Source organism: Clinocottus analis, unplaced genomic scaffold (genome assembly GCF_023055335.1).
Source record: "Clinocottus analis isolate CAN_PGR_092001 unplaced genomic scaffold, fCliAna1.0.p SCAF_9, whole genome shotgun sequence".
NCBI classification, from domain to species: Eukaryota; Metazoa; Chordata; class Actinopteri; order Perciformes; family Cottidae; genus Clinocottus; species Clinocottus analis.
In genome coordinates, this window is record NW_027176251.1 from 13,266,335 (window position 1) to 13,286,585 (window position 20,251).

A 20,251-nucleotide genomic window follows, 5' to 3' on the forward strand; every position below is an offset into this window, starting at 1 on the left:
TGCGGTGTGGAGGATCTGATGCCATCTGGTGGTGAGGTTGTGACAAACTGAATCTTCTCCCGTGTGTCAGGCCTGAAGGAAGATTGTGGTGGCCAAGGAAAAAACACGAAAACACAAACTATCCTTAAAAGAGAGAGTGTTTGGTTTGTCCATTCTGAGCTACCGTAGAAACATGGCAGCAGGCTACGTTCCTTCGTTACCATGAACAGAGCTTATTTTGTTCGCCGCCCTGCTGGAGTTAACTTTTTCAAAGCCCCAAATGTGTATTAATCCACCGCTATAAATAGTCCCCAACAACTGCCTATAAAAAAATGCACTTTCAGGGTGATTATTTGTTTGAAACGATGCAGCTTTAAGGTCCGACTGTGACCCAGATCACAGCACAATGTGTGAACAGCCTCTCTGCAAAGGTTAACTTTAATAAAGTGAAGCAGAACAAAGTTAGAGGGTTTAGTACAAAGAAAATTCAGATGAGGTCTCCAAAATGTGCATTGGGGCACATTTGCACACATCTGTGACATTTGAATTTTTTCAAGTACCAAACCAAATATTTCACTTGTATATTACTTATGGTGTTCACTACATACAAATACAGCAGTTTTTACGGTTTTTGTCAGAAAACACGCTATGATTTACAGTTTTATACAACAATCCGGATTGCATTTCAAAAGGTTAAAGCTACAGGGACCAGCTTTTTAAAGGAAATTACTGAGGCATTCTTAACACAGCACACACAGAGGGACAGTAAAGACACATGCATAAATAAAAGTGTAAGGAAGACGGAGAACTCAGAAGGCAACAAAATAAAAACATACAAATGAGTGAATTGATAAAAAATAAGCAGACGCTCGCTTTCACTTTACACTATAAGCTGCTGGCCGCGCTCGTCGTATTACACCGAGGGTCACGATCTCCTGAGAAATCCCTGAAACATAAGCGCGTATTGTTGTTGAGGAGTTCATTACAGGAATCTGAAGATCGCCCCGAGGCGGCTCTCCATCATCGGTTGGAATTCTGCCGAGCTGCCGAGGACGGAGGAACGCAGGAAACTGGAGATGCTCTGGGAGTGCGAGAGGTGAACTGAGCGACGAGGCCTTTGTGGCCGCCTCAGGAATGTTCCGGCATCAACACTTTTAAAGGTCTCTTTTGATGTGCGCGACTGTTTCTCAACCTTTTCCCTCTGACAACATGAACCCTGAGGACAGCTGCAGTCACCTGCAGGAACACAGTTCAATGTCTCTTGATCATCACATATTCAGTTCTGCTCCAGAGGTGGAACAAGTGCTTTTACTCAAATTCATTTCCTTAAGTTCAGTTTGGATGCGATTTCCTCTCAAGACTTTCAGAGCCAATCTGTGATCGAGGGGTTGCCTCCATATGGCTCTCAACATGGACGAGGACACACTACTTCTCGATTCATATCTTCTAGGCCACCAAACATGTTTACAAATTGAATCTAGTCCTGTAGCCTCTCGGGTATTTTTGATGAGTTGTGTGAGGACGCGTTAGAGGAGGTGCACCTGCTCCAACTACTGAGGTATGAGATCTAAATAGTTTGGGATTTCTCCATGAAAATCAAAAGAACATTTTCTGAAATAAGCACTCTGCCTACAATATGAAAAAACATCTTTATAACGCCACATTCGTTTTAAATCAGCATTTTTTTTAATGGAGTACAAAAATATAAGCACCTCAATACATATCAGTCATTAACATTTTAATCCAGAAATAAAAGCAGTGGTTAGGACACAATATAAGAGTTATTCTAATTTCTTCTTTTTGTATAGGCCCTATGTCTTGAATCTTTACATGATTGTTGATGTTGTGGTGTCTTTAATAATACCACAAAGCTTCAAACGTTTGGAATACATCATACAGCAGCTTTCACTTCTAAAAACACCGCCACACCTTTTTGATGGGAGAGAAGCGAATCAAATAAACAAAAACATGTAGCAGAAAAAATGTTGTATCGTTGCAGATAGAAAGGTTCTGAAGCAAAAAAAGAGTATTCAGCATATTCGTGTTGATTATTCGTCACGCTCCCAGTGTGCAAAGACCTGAATATGCAGCAATTTGCTCGTTGGTGTTTGTCAAAAAAAAGGAAAAATTGTCAATGAGCCGACAGAGAAAGCAAATACCGAGAATCAGTGCTGCATATTATACCTTTTAAGTGGACATGTGGCATGTGTTGAATACTTTTCAGTGAGGGCATCATCTAGTGATCCATGCAGATATAAAGACACTTTGTACTGGCCGTGACTGCATGTTCAACCTTTTACTTCCTTTAAATGATGCTCGATTATAACGAAGAGGAGCTTGACTTTGAATGTTCCAAAGATGTGGGTGTTTACCAGGAAGGAAACTGTTGCATTATGGGATCCGGAGCGTGAAAGTCTGCACACTTAAAGAGTTGGAGAGCCCCTTTACACTGGCATTGAATCAGAGATGGGTAGAAAAAGAAACCGTGTTAGTGTTCACGAGTTACTCCGAGGGGATTTCTTTGCTGCCGCTTCCCTTCAGGCCTGCAGAAGCTGTCCCACCAGGGCGGGGCTCCTCTCCCGGATCAGAGCTGACGTGAGCTCAGCGACCCTCGACAATGACCTCTCCCAACCTTCTGTGTCCTGAGAGAGAGAGAGGGGAGGAAGAGAAAGAGGAGGAGAGACAGGGAGGTCCCATAAAACTACAGACAGACACTCATTACGTGAGCTCATGGTAGAGAATCCTGCAATAACAAAGCAAGACATCTCCACGCAAACTCACATTTGTTCACGTTTATCCTTTTGTCCCACTAGTCACGACTCCGTCTGAGTCATCCGTTTATTTGAACACCAGCGGCCAGTTCTGACTAGCCTCGCTCCACTTGAAGGAATAGCTAAAGTAAGTGACACCAGGAACATCTCCACAGAAGTGGGCAAGGTTCCAAAATTTAGCATCAGCTGCCATTTTCTTTCTTTTTTCTTCTTTTTGAAATGACGACACCCTGGACTCAGACGTCCCCACAAGGATGCTCTCGGCCAGGTCAGAGACACGCAGAATTTGTTGAGGAATCGAGGATTTCTTTCGTGACTCCCGTGTTATTTTATGTTCAAATCAACAGACGGAAACAATTTACCAAAAGAGGGCGAGGGGGAGGGAGAGCGGGCGCCACACAATTAACTTTCTCCTTTCACAAATGTGTGTTGATGTCAACTCCTCTGAAGCTTGTGGAGCACGAGGCCTGCTTTGAGATCGTTGGTGCATGATATTGGACCGATCTACGCGAAACCACACCGAAGACATTCTCCGTTTCTTTTCAAAAGGCGAACTCTAGTGTTGTGGTTGTTTTGCTTTCGTGATTCCTCTCTTCTGTATCTCTTTCTTCTTTCTTTTTTGTTCTCAGCACACCGCCTGCACAATGCACGTTTAATGGTTTTTACTCCCCCGACTCCATTCCTCGGGCCCTGGCGACTCCCTACTTTGATTTAGTTTCTTGATGAGGGCTAAGAATGACCTGTTTTCCATCTTTCAAAGGCACTGCAGTTCAAGGAACTTTACTTTTTCTTTTTTTCTTACTTGTTCCTTGCGTAGATTTATGCTTCATGCTCTACCTGAACATTTTGCATAAATGGATCACGGACTTTAATATGGCTTTCGACAGCGCTTTTGATGTAGCAGCATGCATGAGGGAGAACATATAAAAAAATATTTAAAAGGACTCTTTTAAAAGGATACAAAGAACACACAGCAAAAAAAGAAACAGGATGTGGACCAAAGTAAAGAAGGGAAAGAAAGGCCCGGGATAGATTTTGGTTTCCGAGCAAATGTTTCACACACAATGATAAGACATTACACTTACATGATCTGTAAATTGTTATTTCCACAGTTTTGGAAAACTAATTGTACGCTAAGCTTTTAGCTCTCGGATGTAGTTTGAAATGAAAACTGTGGCAGATTTACAGTCAATATTCATAGTTCAGACAAAGACAAAAGCAGGCTTCATATTGTCCAATATGCTATGTTAATTGAGCGATGTTAGCTCACGTAGACACAGATGTATAGTCAATGTTACGTCTTCACACTGGTTTGTTGACTACGGTTTTGAAGATTTGAGTTTGGCATTTTCTTGTTTATTGCAGAAGCACAACCAAATGCTGAAAAAGCCATTATTAGGGAAAGGGTTCAAGATCTAAGATAATAACACGGACAGCTTGTCAATCACATGGTAGCTCCGCCCTAGAGCGTAAACACCTTTATGTCTTTCCGTTTGACTCGAAATGACCTTCGTTTACTAAATGAACATCATGCTGTCTTGAAGAAGACTTGAAACTACAGATTGAGACATAAACTCAAGTTTACAATGTTTACTGAGGGAATAAATCAAGAGAGAAGTAGAGTCATTTATATAGACTTCTATCTACCAGACGAACTACAAAATGTTGAAGTTAATGACTGAAGGGTGACAGTTTGGGTCATAATTTATACTGTTAAACCTTTTTGTTTTTCTTTTTTCCACCTGTTCCACTGGTGAGTCCGTCCCCGTTTCACTTACTTTTAGCACCTCCACCGGCTGTGACTTCAGGAAAAGTGCAAGAGTGACTAATGACAGAAGAACCTCTCGTTTCCATTTGGGTTTTCTAGGAAGTTGTGACAGTGAGTCAGGATGGACAACAGCAAAAACCTTTACAACTTGTGCTGCTCGGAGATGTCAAAGCATCTGCAGTGAAAAACACCTTTTACTTTGGCGATTGCGCATTATCAAAACAGACGCAAAAAATGATGGCAATAACTCCGAAAACTGAAGTAAATCGTTATCCAATAAAACGGGAATGAATTTGACTTCACGGACCAATCTGACACTCTTTTGGGTCGGCGACCGATTTCATCGGCCAGCTCTTTAAAGCCAGGTTTGCTTAGGAGGGAAATAAAATAATTTTAGAAGGATTTTCACAAAGCTTTTAATGTCCCAACATCCACAGAGAGGAACGTAAAAGTATATTAAAAATAAATCCTACTGAAATTACAAAATAGCCCTGATTTGTGATATGGAACATCCTATTAAAAGTATCTTCAGGTCTGGTTTCCAAGTGCTTTTCGCATTACAACTATGTGTCAGCAGTTTTCACACATTTGGAGGCGTGTGTGTGATCAACTCCAGGAAGAAAAATAATCTCTCTCCTTCCTCTCTCTCTCTCTCCCATCTCATAGCCAAACTTTACCGGCCAGCTCCTATAACGCCGCAGTCAGTCCAGGAACTGGACGGGAACGTGACGAGGTGCGAGAGCGATGAGCGTAGAATCGGGCCTGACCGTGGTTAATGACGAGCGAGAGACCCCGGGACCCAGAACTCCCGGAGCACTCCTCCCCTAATCAGAACCAGCGGAGGAGGGGAGTCGGATGACATGGATTTTCCACACCAAGCCGACAGAAGGGGGAACTGGAGTACAGATCAGCGACTCCAGCCTCCTCGTTGATTAAAGCAGCGAGGAGGAATGAAAAAAGAAAGGAAGATGGAATCAAAATATGATCGCTTTAAATGAGCTCCAGAGGCATGCGCTCGGCCTTCTCTTAATCTGCTATTTAGATCGAAAACTGGCAAAAATCTTTGACAAATCAAAAGGAAATGGAGCAGTGAGGCTTTCCTGTTTTTCTTGAGAGCGTACCCAACTCATTGTTCTGTGGCTTAATCACAAGTATGAGGCGCCGGGGAGCTCCAGCACATCTGCAAGCAGCCAACAGAAAGCCGCGGATGGCACCGTGTCGCCACAGATCCTCAGAAAATATGCAAAGGTTCATCAGTGATCGGTGATCAGTCAGGAGCTCGGCGCGGGAAAATCAAAGCGTCCTCGTGACGTCTAATTGCATCTTTGCATTGTTTACACACCATCAGCATTAGCATGAAAGCATTCCTCCGATCGCTATCTAAAAGAAATTACGTCTTTGCACGGAAAGCATTTTGAGATGTTGCATGTGTTCGGAGGAGCTAATACACCACGGGGGGATGATGATGAATGTGACGAGCACGATCGTCGGGCGACTACCACCCAAGTGCACTGACGAGGACGATGGGAAAGTCACGAGAACCCCCGGTGTCTCGGGCATATTGAAGACAGCTACGGCAATCAAACCACAGCTAATGACTCTATTACAGGGGTCTGCTTTTCTTATAGGCAGAACAAAACAAAACAAAACAAAAACACACTTGGGTTTGCACACGAGAAAGTCAGAAAAAGCAAGTGGAGATCACCAAGGAGGATCAAAGTTCTGAGCCCAAACGCTGAATTATTTCCACCCCAGATATCTGGCCTTTGAAATATGAATCATGCTTCATAAAAAACAACATTATTAAATCAAGTAGTTGCCTGCACAGTGGAACGCAAATATGACTTGAGCTCTTCATTGACTCGTGGCACAGCTTGAAGTCGTCACAACTGCCACTCATGCTTCAAATGTGGTGGAGAGAAGAAGAAGAAGAAAAAAAAAAAAGCACGAGAAAAATGGGTAGAATTACTGAACAGCAACAAACTCAAAAGGCTTCAGAGATATTTACACATGTAAATTATTTCAGGCAGAAATCTATATGTGAGCTCAGGAACTGATTGATCATCGTTCACAGCTCTAGTGAAGGCGCTGGCATCCCTCCTGACCCGATGCCGTGTCTCCTCTTTCCACCGAGGACCATCCAGGAGGGAGTAAACGACCCGACGGCTCGTTGTCACGGGTCCCCGAAGACCCCCGCGTGTTGGGCCACATGACAGAGCGTGCACGCATAGGACAGACGGAGTGGGAAGACACTACATACGCGTACATGTGCACCGGGGAACGGACCCTGGACGAGGAGTTTGCATTTCTCCAGAACATTTCCTCCAGTGGTTCTTTCGTCTTCCAGGTCTCTGTCCCAGTGTCTCTTCCAGCAGATCTTTCTTGGGAGAAACCAGTTTGCGAAGGCTGAATAATTCTCCCTGTGGTGGCAGCGCTGAGACCAACAGAGCTGGAGTCGTGCGTTTGGAGCCACGCGAGATTAAAAACCTGGAGCGAGCAGATTAGTCTGATTCATAGAGCGGTTTGAGCCGCTCCTCACCTGTTTACGGTGAGGAATTAATCCTCTTATGTTCCAGAGACAGAAAGCCCTCCGTGTGCCAAAGTCTTTAGTGCAGTCGCAAGAATTTTATTTCATTCTGCTCTAAAAAGCGTTTTTCACGAGATTAACGTACCTATTATCAGACATGAGGGGAACTAACTTTCCACTTGATAATGAATAACCGCCACAAATCCCTACTTAAAGGCTGCACGAGCCAAAAGTATCATCGTTTATTCACATTAGTGGAAGGGCCATCACCAGTAATCTATGCCATGTTGAATGGGAAAGCAACACATTTACATTTTCTGAAACACAACACTTTCCTTTTTTCTTTCCACTGACAGCAGAGCCTCTGCTACTTCAATTACTGACGCGTCCAATCCCTCGGTGGCCGAAATGACATTTATATAGTTTCTCTTGACATATTTCACGTTTATAAATAGAGACTGTTCGCAAACAATATATGAACTGGTATCACGGGGGAAAATACCACTGGATACGAGTCATAGTTGGAGAGAGGACTGGGGACTTTAGGGGTGTTCAGTTTGTTTTTTTTTACTCTTCATGTATCCAGAACCTGGATCAGTCTACAAGTCTTGATCTGAAATTAAGTGACAGCGTTGTTTTATTACATAAACAATGCAATATATAATCATTGGACTGGGCAGTAACTAAAAGCAAAAGGCTCTCGATCACTCCCATGTGTACGAACCTACAAACACATGCAACAGCCTTGTTATACCAAACTGCCAACCACAAGTTTATGGAATGGAACTTCAATCATTAGCTCCCATTTTTGCTTACTGTTTAAAAAAGGGAGGATTTTGACAAGCCGCGAGGCGACAGGTCTTTGAAACGCAGAAAGTGTGTGTGTGTGTGTGTGTGTAGGGGGGGGAGGGATGGAGAAAACGGGGCAGGAAAGCTTCAGCAGACCACACGCACCTCAAACTCTCTCTTTAATGCCACAGATGCAATCACCCTCTCCGCCTGAGAGGAGCGCGCAGCAGCAGCAGTTTCTGCCACACAAGAGGAGTCCGCTTTGAAGCTGTAAGGTTTCAGGCAATTAGGACCTTTAACGGTGACAATTTGTATGCCTCCGTCACTCTCCCGAGATCCCCGGCCCGAGGACGGCGGCGGCGGCTGCTGCTGCTGCTGAGGGCTTCCACTTCGGTTCCCTTCATGAAACGCCAAGAGTGCTGGGTCCGAATTGAAAAACAGCTTATGGAAAAGCTTGGCACAGAGCCACGAGAACTGGAAAGATCTGTTAGAGTCACACCAGCTACCAGAACCAAGAGCATTTAGTATGTTTTGATGGCCTTTTTTTTTTATATCCCTGTGTTTTTGCCTGTGACAGGAGGGTGCTGCAGTCCTCTTAGTTGTATCCACCACTTGAGGGCAGCATCATTGCTATCCATCCAGCGTGAACTGAGGGTTACCCCCGACTTCTGCCCTTTTAATAGATGGTCATTTTCTCAGAAAAAAACTCTCCCTAAATGACCCGCGTGTTGAATCCAGAGTGATACAATACAGCTTAAAGACACCCAAGCGCTTTGGTTGGAGAGGGGATAGTGTTTCAGAGCTTCTGACAGCTCGTCCCCGAGTGGGTATTGTGGTCCTGCTGCCCTCCGTGAATCATTGGAGACAGGCAGGCAGTAGCTTGGGGGCGAAACTGCGAATAGGGCAACAGGTCCAATTACTGGCCTGGTCCAAAATTCTGATTACATCGCAAAATCTAACACCGCTAAGGTGCTGCGGAGACTCATTTAGTGCAATGAAAACCACAGAGAGAGAAAATAGACAATTGCAAGCAAAGGTCCTGCATTTAACTCCTTCAGCAGCTTTCAGGAGCCGCCATTTCCCTCCGTCTGACAGTATCACATTGATTCTTCAGCTGTTGGTTCCAGGTATACGAGGGAAACATTCAAACCCGAGACTCCATGTTGTTATGGATAGACTTCTTCTGGATGCCTTCTGCATAATTTCATACGCAAATTCAGTCTGACATGTTTGGTATCTTTTGAAACATCGGAAACGTTCGCCACTAAAAAAATAAATAAATTAAAAAGGATATGTGGGTTTGGATAATGTCTGGCTTCAGCTGTGATATATCCAACAATAAATCCTCAAATATAACAAGGGAAAGTACTTATGTTGAAGAATATTGTTGCAGTTTTTCTGTTGGGGGGGAAGAGACGCGATCTATCAAAGGTGGTCAACGTCCCTTCTGGTACTTGAGATACATTAAAGTCCACAGAGAGGAGAAAATACCTCCACACACTTAGATCCAGTCCGTTGTAATATTTACTGCTGAGTGTTGGTCGTAACAACCTTCAGAGTATACATCATCCTTACACTGAAAGTTCAGCCATAAATATAAAAAGGAGCTTGGATCCCAAACTGAACGACTGAGAGCTGCAGTTGACCGAGATGACAGGGACATGAGCATTATTTCGTACTTCTGGGAATGTGTTTTATTGAATTTGTGCAAGGTATTTAGTGTCACTGGCTGCCTGTCTGTACTTTAGATACCCATGTCGTTCCCACTCCGCCTCACTTCATCTGAAAGGGATCATAATGGAGGAAAATGAATAAGTCAGTTTCCCCACCCTACTTTTGTAAGTTCCCTCAGACTTTCCAGCCACAGAAAAGGTGAACTTTATGCATTGATAACTGCTTTTCAGACTCTATTGAGAGAACAATTGCTGCCACACAACCCTTTCACGGTACACTGGGAAAGCGCTGTCAACGCGGGTTTGAGAAATATCCTGTGTAGGGGCGTCCGCTGGGCAAACATCGCAGTATGTCAGTCACTTCCAATGTACTACTTCTCTTTCTGCTCTCCAGAGAAGTCATCCCCTGAATCGAGGGGGGCTGTATTTCCGCTGCATAACCTCATTGAGAACTTTTCTTTTTCTAAACATGCACTGATGAGAGATGACTTTGTTTGAAATCAACTCACCGAAAGACATATACCTCAAAACAGTAGGCAGAACAATGGCTCTTTAGTTGAGTAGGTATGAAAGCATGAAGGCATGGGTGGGATTTATGAACTGGGACATACCAAATCCCACATGTTCGGTGAGAAAGAGACTCAACAATGCACACACCCTACACTGATGCCTCATTTACTTATCACACTGTATCCCTTACACCCGACCAAGAGAAGCCAAATACAATCTATATCCCAGGCCATCTGAGGTCAGGCGCAGGAGCATTTCACAAAACAAGATATTTATTAAAAAGCCGGGGGTTTCAGCGATGCACGCCCTGGCTGAGGCTTAGTGCCCTCACTTTCACGCTTAATAAGCACAAGATCGTAATCACAGTCGGCCCGCAGCCAAACATACAAACATAGGTGCAACACTGTTTTTGTACTGCTGTCAAAATATCGGTGTACCGCAGACTAAACATCGGGGGGATAAAGCCGGCCGTGTGGCTCGACAGATGGAGTGTGAGAACCAGAAGGGTCCGCTACGAGAAAAACGTGACGGAAAATCATTTTCACATGACGCTTCATGACCTGGAGATTCATTCAAAGACGTTAAAATCCCAGACCAGATTTACGTTTTTGAATCCTACATTCAAATGTGGCTATTTATGTTTTAATAAACTTCCAGTTGGGGTTTTCCAACAGAGCAGGAAATTTGATTTTGGAATCGAGGCCCAAATCCCAAAACTCACCGCCCGTATTTGCTTTAAAAAAATGTTTTTTTTTTTAAATCAGTCAACTAAGTAAGTGTTGCTTTCAGTCTGATCTCGGCAATAATCCAACAAACAAAAGTTTGATTCGTGGTTGTACGGCTCTGAAGCCATACTGTGAGCCACACCTTCTTCCTAGATGTGAAGCCAATTGTCGCTCTAAACCACAAAATGTGAAACACTTACTGTCGCCCCATCGAACATCCGCTCAGTGTTGCTGAAGGGTCGTGTCAATGGTTTTCAACCTTTAAACCACGGAATTTAGATTTGGTATTTGTTACGGATAGCACATTTTTTGTCATTTTAGCTAAGTTCACACTGCAAAACTATCAAAGTCATAAGTTATCTGGAAAGTTCACACCGGTCTTGTAGTTGTGGTTTGAATTCACTCACACGCCGCATGACTACCGGCGATCAGGAGGGATCCCCAATGAGTGCGTCGGGGTTCTTGAACCACGTTGTGTTGCTGTGTTGGCTGTAGCTCCCAAGAAGACTCCTCAATGGGTCTAGATATCTGGAGAGATTCTGCGATGCAATGGTTCACAACATTGAGCCAACTCACAATAGTGTTGGAGATGAAGCGAATCCACAGACGTAGAAGACGACGGATCCGATTAGGTTTTATATGGTTAGGTTTTTTATGGATAGCAAGAGTTCCCGACGCGGCTCGGCAAGTTGACCGACTATTCGCTGAATAATCATGAATCAACCTCCATTTAATGAAAATGAGGGTCCGTCCATCAGAAAAGGCCGAAAGCTCGCAACATACAGATCAGATGAATAAAGACTCTGGTACTGCTTTTCATATTTCCCGCCTCAAATGTATTCAGAAACATATTTGGGGGTTTGTTGGAGACAAGGATTTCAAATAAAATAAAACTGTTATTAAAATAGTTTGGATTGTTTAGCCGTGACAGAGGTGTACAGGCCCTCCCAAGTGACTGGAGGAGCAAATACATTTACCAGCCTGAGCTGAACTTTTACCAGCGCTTTGGGCCATCTGCCATCTGGTGGTGTTTTCCCTGGTCTGAGTCCACTGTGTGCTATTCCGCAGCTATTTTCCACCACACCCAGTCAGACAAGCATGTGTATCGAGAGGTCCCTTGCAAACAAAAACACAAGCAGAGCAGGAAAGTGAGCACCCGAAAAAACAGTCTTTGATGAGGCCTGTTGAATAAAAGCGTAATCCCTGCAGAGCCGGGCTCATCCATGACACAACCTGAAGAGCTGGACGAAAACTCGAACCAGGACTCTGTGGGTGGTCAGAAACAGCTGAAAAATCAAAGTGGCAAAACAAACACAAACACACGTTAACCAACCAATTGTGAAGAGCTGGCTCACATCAATCCTGCGTAAAGAACACACCGTCTTTTGTAACACTAATTCTCTCTTTAGATGCCATTTCCAAATCAAGTCATATCAGCCCGAACAGTGCGCTCGCTGGTCTTTTTTAATCGAAGAAATGAAAGCTGAGTAAACACCGCTTTGGTATGTCTAATTCCTTGAGCCAAACTCCGGCGGTCAAGTTTCGCATCATACCGATACACATCTGGAGCGCGATAGATCAAGCGTGATATCCTGCACATGTTGCGGCAGTGCGAGTGTCTCCCAGGGCCCTGACCCTAACACTCTACAAATACATCACTAAGGGGGGGGGGGCTTCTGTCTGTATAGAGATGTCAGGATTCCACCGAGGAAGCCAAGTGCTCTCGTCCACATTTCCAAGGGGTTTTGGATAAAAGTTAAGACATAATTATCATTAAAAGGACAAGTACTTAAGCAAACAGCGGGGGGAAACTGGGTGGAGGGGCAGGGTGGATGTTGGACGATAAGTTCAGTGGATGACCTGGAAAAACTTCCCAAGTCTGTCAGCCGAAAACAGCTTCCCGAAATGCCACGTGATTTCTTATCTTTGCTGCTTTCTAAAAAGTTTTCATTTACTTATCAGACATTCAGTCTGTTACAGGTTCCTTCCTTCTTTCTTAAAACTTCTCCTCGGCTGTCAATTAGACTAGACGAGCCAAAAAGGCTAATACACCCATTCATCTCGTAGTAGAGATAGACTATCGGAGCACATTTAAGGTTCCAACACTCATTCATCCCAGAACATATGACACCGGTCATTGTTGGATTTACTCAAGACAAAGGTCAACAGTGTGCTGAGGCAGCGGAGACGGCAGCCATACCTGATCTCCCTCGACCCCGCCAGGGTGCAAATACTTCAGCGTCACAGCAAGAGACTTGGCTGCTTGGTAGGGTTTCACCACTGAAGAGGATAAACTGAGTATGTCGCCGGATAGATGTAGTGTGAAAAAGTAAAAAAATAAATTAAAAAAAAGTGTGGACAAAGACCTCTGGAGAAATCATTTTTCCCTTGGCGCTTAATTTAGAAAATTCCCCAGGAGTGTGTAATTCATTTTACGGGAATTAACCAAAAAGGGCCAGATTCCGGTTATGGAACTTTGCAGTGATTCATTGTTTATGACTTCATAAACTCACTTAAACATTCTCTTTTCAGCCATAATAGCTCTACGGTAGGGATAGAAATGTCAAGTCGGTCCACCGCTTTGGTTCAAACACAAATATCTCATCGACAATTTCCCGGATCGCCGTGAAATGTTCTACATGAATTCATGTTCCCCAAATGATGAATTCCACTGACATTGGTGCTCGTCTAGCGCCACCAGCAGGACAAAGTTTTCACCTCTTTAGTGAAATATCCCCAAATCCACGATATAAAGTTTGGTACAGCCCCTCATATTTAATTACAGTAACAAGTCAACATTTAAATTGGTCCATCCTTTGGTTCATGACTAAATATCAACAAAACGAGTGACATTTCCATCAGCCTCAACAGTACTTTCTTTGATTGCTGATTTGCAAATATCAGCTTGCTAACAAGCTAAATGGGTTATTTAGTATTAACTGTTAATTTTCCATTTTTAATATTAACTATTAACGCAGCATGTTTGACATCGTCACTGTGAGGTCCTTCGTATCCAGGCGTTTGCGTTTGGCTAATACTAAACAGCCTCTTACTAAAGCCGCTTCACACCAAGCACAGACTTCAATTCCAAATACAAATTTATAAATCACTGATTTGTGGATTCTTATGAAAGCTTTTACACCCCTGCTGAACATTTGTGGAGGCGGAGGACGTTGTTCATAGTCAGACGGACCTCGATTTGAGCAAATCTGCCAACTCCGGAACTACACGTTTGACCGATGAAACATTGCACATGATGTCAAAGCTCTGAGTTTAGATCCATGTACCATGCAGCCAAAAAAGACGCCATGAGATCGCCCCGCGGCTGGGATACAGTAAAGATGGTAATGTAGCCGATACAGTATGCTAACGTTGCGTGTTAGCCTCAATAGCTAGCGGTGGCATCAAATTTGAGTTCCTTTTAAATAATATTTTGTGTAGCCTCTCGATTCCTTCCATGCAATGCTGTGTCTCCCCATTAAGATCTTTGATGCAGCTAAATAAAGCCTGGAGTGTGCGGAACCCACAGGGACGACGGTCCCTCCTGGGCTCCTTGACCCCTGCGAGGGTGCAACTCCACGAGTGTCACCGCGAGAGCTTCTCGTGTTCGGTTTCACCTGTCTGCCTTTCAGACCTAGATCTGAACAGGTAGGGGAGAATAGACCTATAGAGTCCTCTCCTTTTCTTCCCCCCCTCCTTCCCTCCTCTCCTTTCTCTCTCACTCTTTTCTTCCCCGGCCGGCTAATCTCTTCTCAGGTTTACGATTCCCGGTCCGGGCTCTTTGAGGAGGAGGAAATATGGGGTTGGGTAAACATCAGGGCTCTCACTGCAGGGATTACAACACCCATATATCACCGTGACAACTCCCTTTTCAGCGGATGACAAGTCGCCAGGACCCTGTGCGAGGAGGGATCCAATGACACTTCCTATCGCCGCGGCAGACACCGATAGCGTGTACCGTCACCGTTTTTCACAACATGGAGTCAGTTCACGAAGATCCGGTGTCTGCGTACCCTCAGCCACCGTCTTCAGGTTTGATGTTTTCACACAGTCGCATCCCGATGTTTGGCTCGTGGGCCTCTTCGCGGAGGGAACAAACACACAACGGAAAGAGGCGCTATAGAAGTGCTTTGATCACCACGTCCTTTTTTTTCCCCCCCAGAGCGACCGCTGTTTATTGCCCGTGACTACATTTCCCTCTCTTTTCTCCACAAAGCGAAGTGGCACGCACAGCGACACGCTGCTGGATGCATTGTGCCTCCACGGTTCAGTGTTCCTCTGAATAACGTGAAACCACAGTCAGGCCTCGTTTGAGAGAATCCACTTCTTTCTTTTTTTTTTATCCAAAAAGACATCACTAAAGGTCAATGAGGTGGATCGTTTTCCCAACCTCTATGAGCCGAACGCTGTTCCATGCGCTCATGCATTCTCTCTCGTCAGAGGTTAAAATTAGGTTGGCCGAATGGTTGTACTTTTCGGAAGAGGCGGGTGTGCGTCCAGCGGTTGCTCGGAGTGATGCACGACGAGAGGCGAGGGGCGCATGAATGTCCTCAATGGTCGTTCTTCGAACTGGTGTCATGTCGGAGCAGAGAATGAAATCATTTAGGGAGGAACAAAAAGAGTCTCAGAGTTTATGGTGGAACATCTTTAACAAGGTTTTGTATTAAAAACAGACAAAGTATTTATGTCATACCTTGTTATCCTGTCAGTTGTTTTGTAAGTAAAGCTCCCTTGGCGGTAGTGGTTTTGAGCATCAGAGTGTCTGAAAACCTGGTTCTGGCTAGGCCTCCTTGCTTTTGGGACATGTGCTTTTTTGGGGAGGGTGAGGGGGGATGTTTTGCTGGATTCTATATATTTCCAGTGACATGCAGCTTTGATTATAATATTAAAGTATTAAAATCTGGCGGCAGCATGTCTTGGTAATAGTACTCGGAACGTTGCAGTTAAATCCAGAAAAGTAAACATTATTCATTCCAAAAACATAACGTCTGAAAAACACAAGCAAGCTTAAAACCGAGCACATTTCTCACAAAATGTACCCAGGTCGGCATTTCTACAATGATCGCCTGATGTTCAACTAACTTACTTTTTTTTTGGGTATTTAAAGTATGAATTAAGTACTGTGTACTGCGGGTAGTGATTGTATCCCTGGGACGACGTCACCCTTCAAACCTCACCTCAGAGAGTTCAGCAAAGTGTAAATTATTTGAAACATGATCTCTTTGATTTATATATAAATTCACCTTGCCTACAAAATTCCCTTACCTTCCAAGTTTGTGTCAACTCAAAACACCTGCACACACTTTATATATTGTTTATTTTTAGAGAAAGTACAAGTGTGCGGTTATAGTTCAGTTATTAAATCATAGCGCCAGCAGCTGGCTAAAAGGTAGTTTGGCTAATTTTGGACCAATCACATTGTGCTGAACAGATTGAGTTGTGCCTGAGATGCTCTTCAGTCCGAGTCGAGAAGACAAACTTTATTATTTCTTTCAATCTTAACAAAAAGGCAGGACAAACCTTTTTGACGTATAATAATAGCAGTCGATGTGTGAAGTCCTTTGGCTTTGTGAACAACGACGCAGCAAAAGAAAATAATAAATGTTGAGTCGATTCCGGGTCTTCCTGACTGATGACATTTAGGGGGACAGCCCGAATATGGTCAATGTTTTCACATCAACACAATGTCATGGTTTATTACGTTGTCAGAGATTCACAGATTGACTTTGGGGTTCTGTAATTTCATTCTCAGTCCAGCTAAAGCCGGTGTATCAGTGCACAAAACCCGACACATACAGAAAAAGAAAAAAAAAAAAATCACACTAACAAATTTGCATTTAGATGGATAAGCACTTATTTTAAACTACAATATGTATTGGATGTAACATCTCAATATAAACTGAGTTTATTGATACAAAACGGCTGTTGAATGTCAAAGAAGAAGAACACGTATTAAAAACGTATTAAAAAAATCCAGGCTGTTTTGACGTGGAGAAAACACACACGTCAGCCTTCATGTGCCCAATCTGAAAAATAACATTGTTTCTCTGGATGTTCAAAGTGTGGAATTTCATGACAAAATGATAGCAGAGCTGTGCCTCGGTTACATTTCTGCTCCTTTAATCACAGTGCCATCTCAGATGTGTATGGTTTACAAAGGGCTGTGTTGACTCAAGCAACAAACACCGTGGAGAGAAAAAAAAAAAGCAATCGGCACAGATTTAATACAGTTTTCACCAATCACACTGATTGCCAGAATATTTGTGTGCATTATTGCCTGCCGTCAGATCTTTAATTTTTTTTATCAAAAGCCAAAGAAATAAAACGGCAGACAGAGAAAGTGTTGGCAGGCATCCCCGCAAGTATGAATAAGGCCATCTGGGAGGAATTATCTTCATTATAACAAATAACTAACAGTGATTTATGCAAGCCTGTATTCTGCTGCTTCACTATCTCATAATGATAAGCATTTTATCATGGTGAACACATCTCAGTCCACTCCCTTCCCCTTCTCTCTCCGTCCAAGCAGGATGACTAATTAACAGCATTCGTTCCATAATTCAGAAGGAAACCGTGATGTCCAACATCCGATAGTGGACTCAGACTCACGTGTGGGCCAGCAGCGCCGAGAACATAAAAAGCATCTTTTTTTGAATAAGGCGACGCTGTGATATCAGGGTCGAGACGCGTGATGCTGAATGCCTGACCGAAGCCTCCTCCAGCTCACTGTTCTCTTCTGCCGTACCCCTCACCTGAGGCACACAGGCTTTTACGACTGATTTGTGAAGTGACGCAGCTGCCAGGAAAACTCCTCCATCACGCTGCTGCTGTCAGTCACGAACATAAATCACAACGGATGTCACATTGAAGGCCAACAACGCCATGAATATTCAGCACCCTTCTTCGGTTTGCGCCCGCGCATGTTGGGATATGACACGACTGTATTGGTAGCAAGAATCCCGACACTTCTCATTGTACTGGATGAATTATTCCATTTCGTATAATCCTATAATTACTGAGCAGTCAATTGTGGATTTCAGATCAACCGCATCCACCCGGATGACTCCGGCACACGCTTGGCTGGCGGTCCTTCAGCAGCGGATTCCCATTACAAACATCTTAACGGAGGAGGTTCGACCACAGGCTCAGAAGTGGACGGTGTCATCGTGATGTCACCCGTTGGGTTTGTGGACTGCCGATATCAAACCTTGATTTGATGATTTCATCGGCGCCATCTTGGATTACAGACATCGTCATGTTGTTTTTTTCATAGCCGAGGAACCGAAGTGACCATATTTGGAAAGCAGAGGAGTGACACAGAGACGCCGTGTACGGCTGTGATGGCGGCAGCGCCTGTCATTTACAAGGGAGCCCCGCCCTAAAGCACACCCTGCTCTATGGTCTATTTGACTCGAAATGGACCATAACTTACTAAATGAACATCACGTTGTATTGAAGAAGACTTGAAACTAGAGATTGAGACATACGTTTGCGTTTACAATGTTTACTGAGGGAATAAATCAAGAACGAAGTAGAGAAGTAGAGTAATTTTCTCATAGACTTCTATACAACCAGAGGAGTCGCACCCTGCTGGTCCGTAGAGAGAATGCATGTTTTAAGAAACTCGCGCATCGGCGTCACTCGGCAGAAGCCGCCTGGGTTCGCCCTACAAAACACATGCAGAGTATTGTAGTTTGTGTTTCGACTTAAAGCGCCTCCGCGTCCTTTTCATTCCTCTGGCGTTCAGTTGTAACAATATGAACACGTGAAAAGTTTATATCCATCCCTCTAAATCACACTTACGGGCACACATCGACGTATACTTTTTTTTAAAGACTCACCCCTCTGCGCACACGCACGCACGCCTGAAGCATGACAAAAGTCACTGGAACAAGACACCTGAAAGACATTTCTGTTTTGTTTGGCGTCTCGCAGCACAGCGACTCGAGTCGACTTTGGGAAAAGAAAGAACGGCCAAGAGCTTACCTTTGACTGATGAAGCTGGATGCCGTAGAGGAGAATATTTCGGAGCTTAGCTGCCGAGGAGAGGTCCATGATCGCCGCCGGCTCTGCCGCTCTCACGCTGACGGACAGCTCATCGGAATCACTCAAATGCACCTACAAAAACAAAAGCCAATCAAACGCTTGCCAATAGAAAGGATCTCTCACAAGAGCAGCAATTATAGCCTTTTTTTTTTTTTTTTGGAGCAAGTACAGCTTATTGTTGACGCAGTTGTTTAAACATGTTGCAACTCAGCAGGTCTGTTTGTCTAAGGTTGCGCTCAGAGAAACTCTGCTGTGCCGAGAGTCCACAGAGGTCGGTTGATGCACAGTCCTGTCTGAGGAAATCCTGATTCTCTAATCCAGCCGTAAATCAGGAAGGTCTCAGGGGGGTTATTTTCCCTCATTAGAGCAGCGTGATCCAGACACATCCAGGTTCACATTACCGGGTCATCCCTAATCCAAAATGTAGCCGATGTCCATAACCGCCCCGCTGTCAGGAACTTAACTCAAGATTTAGTCACTGCAATTATTTTGAGATATATTCTTAAAAAAGATGCGGCAGTCTGGAGAATATTAAATGTGTCCGAACATGCAATTATCACTCGGATACCTGAATACCAATCAGAAGTTTGCCGTCAACAGGTGATATTCAGTTTGGAGGGTGATTGTTCATGCTACGAGTCGTCTGAAACACTAAATCACTCCAAAAAACAAAATGACACGTGACACAACAATTTCCACTTTGGGACTTTAAGAGGATTTAAAAGTCCAGGATATTTAAAGTGTTTGTGACAACTGGGTTAATATATAAAAAATTAAAGTGGCAATGGCACAATGACTGTAGAAGTGGACATAGTCCCGGTGACGCCAACCATCGGCACGTGAACTGCAATTTTGAAGCCTTGAGTTCTGCATTTTGGGCGTCTGCATCTTGCTTTTTGCATTCAGAAGTGACACAAGACTGAAGACATTTTTTAGGCGACCAAAAATCTATACAATCAGATTTATTTGTGCACCAGAGAGAATGCAACTTTATGGCACTTCGAAATTGGCTGCACTTTTTAGAAGTGGAGTTTGCCGCCTGGGCAAAAAGACACGTTTTTAATGTGAGCTGCACAATGTTATGGCAAAATAACACCGACACCATCTGTGTTTTCACTGTGCAATTCTTTCCGCCACCTGGTTGCAACCTCGCGGGAAAATGAAGACTTGATTTACTGCACAAAGGAAAAAAGGCTTAAATTTTCCCCAGTTATTCCCAGTTGCCAATGCAAGTTCTTTGCAGTTATTATTCCCAGTAGCAAAAATGGCGACCAGTGGAACCACCGAACTGTAGAAAAACAAAATGTACAAATGATCCACTGGAGATGTTTAGTACTTTGTACAGTGCATGTTTGGCTATTTACAACGAGAAAATACATTCTGATATTTATACAGCGACTAGTACAGAGTGTTGAAAATGTTACGGGGGATGTAAAACAGGAGCAGTCAATGTCAGATTTCTC

At 43.8% G+C, this 20,251-nt stretch overlaps 1 protein-coding gene across 1 annotated transcript in view; it reads right to left on the reverse strand.

The window, feature by feature from the left end:
* Positions 1-1,642: 1,642 nt before the first annotated feature.
* crppa (CDP-L-ribitol pyrophosphorylase A) overlaps positions 1,643-20,251 on the reverse strand; it is a 39,120-nt gene continuing 20,511 nt past the window's right edge. The window contains exons 9-10 of the mRNA XM_068569933.1: positions 18,729-18,860; positions 1,643-2,621 (exon numbers count right to left, since the gene is read on the reverse strand). Of these exons, the coding sequence (XP_068426034.1) occupies positions 2,517-2,621; positions 18,729-18,860 (237 nt within the window). The 3' untranslated portion in view covers positions 1,643-2,516. The remainder of the gene's footprint in view (positions 2,622-18,728; positions 18,861-20,251) is intronic.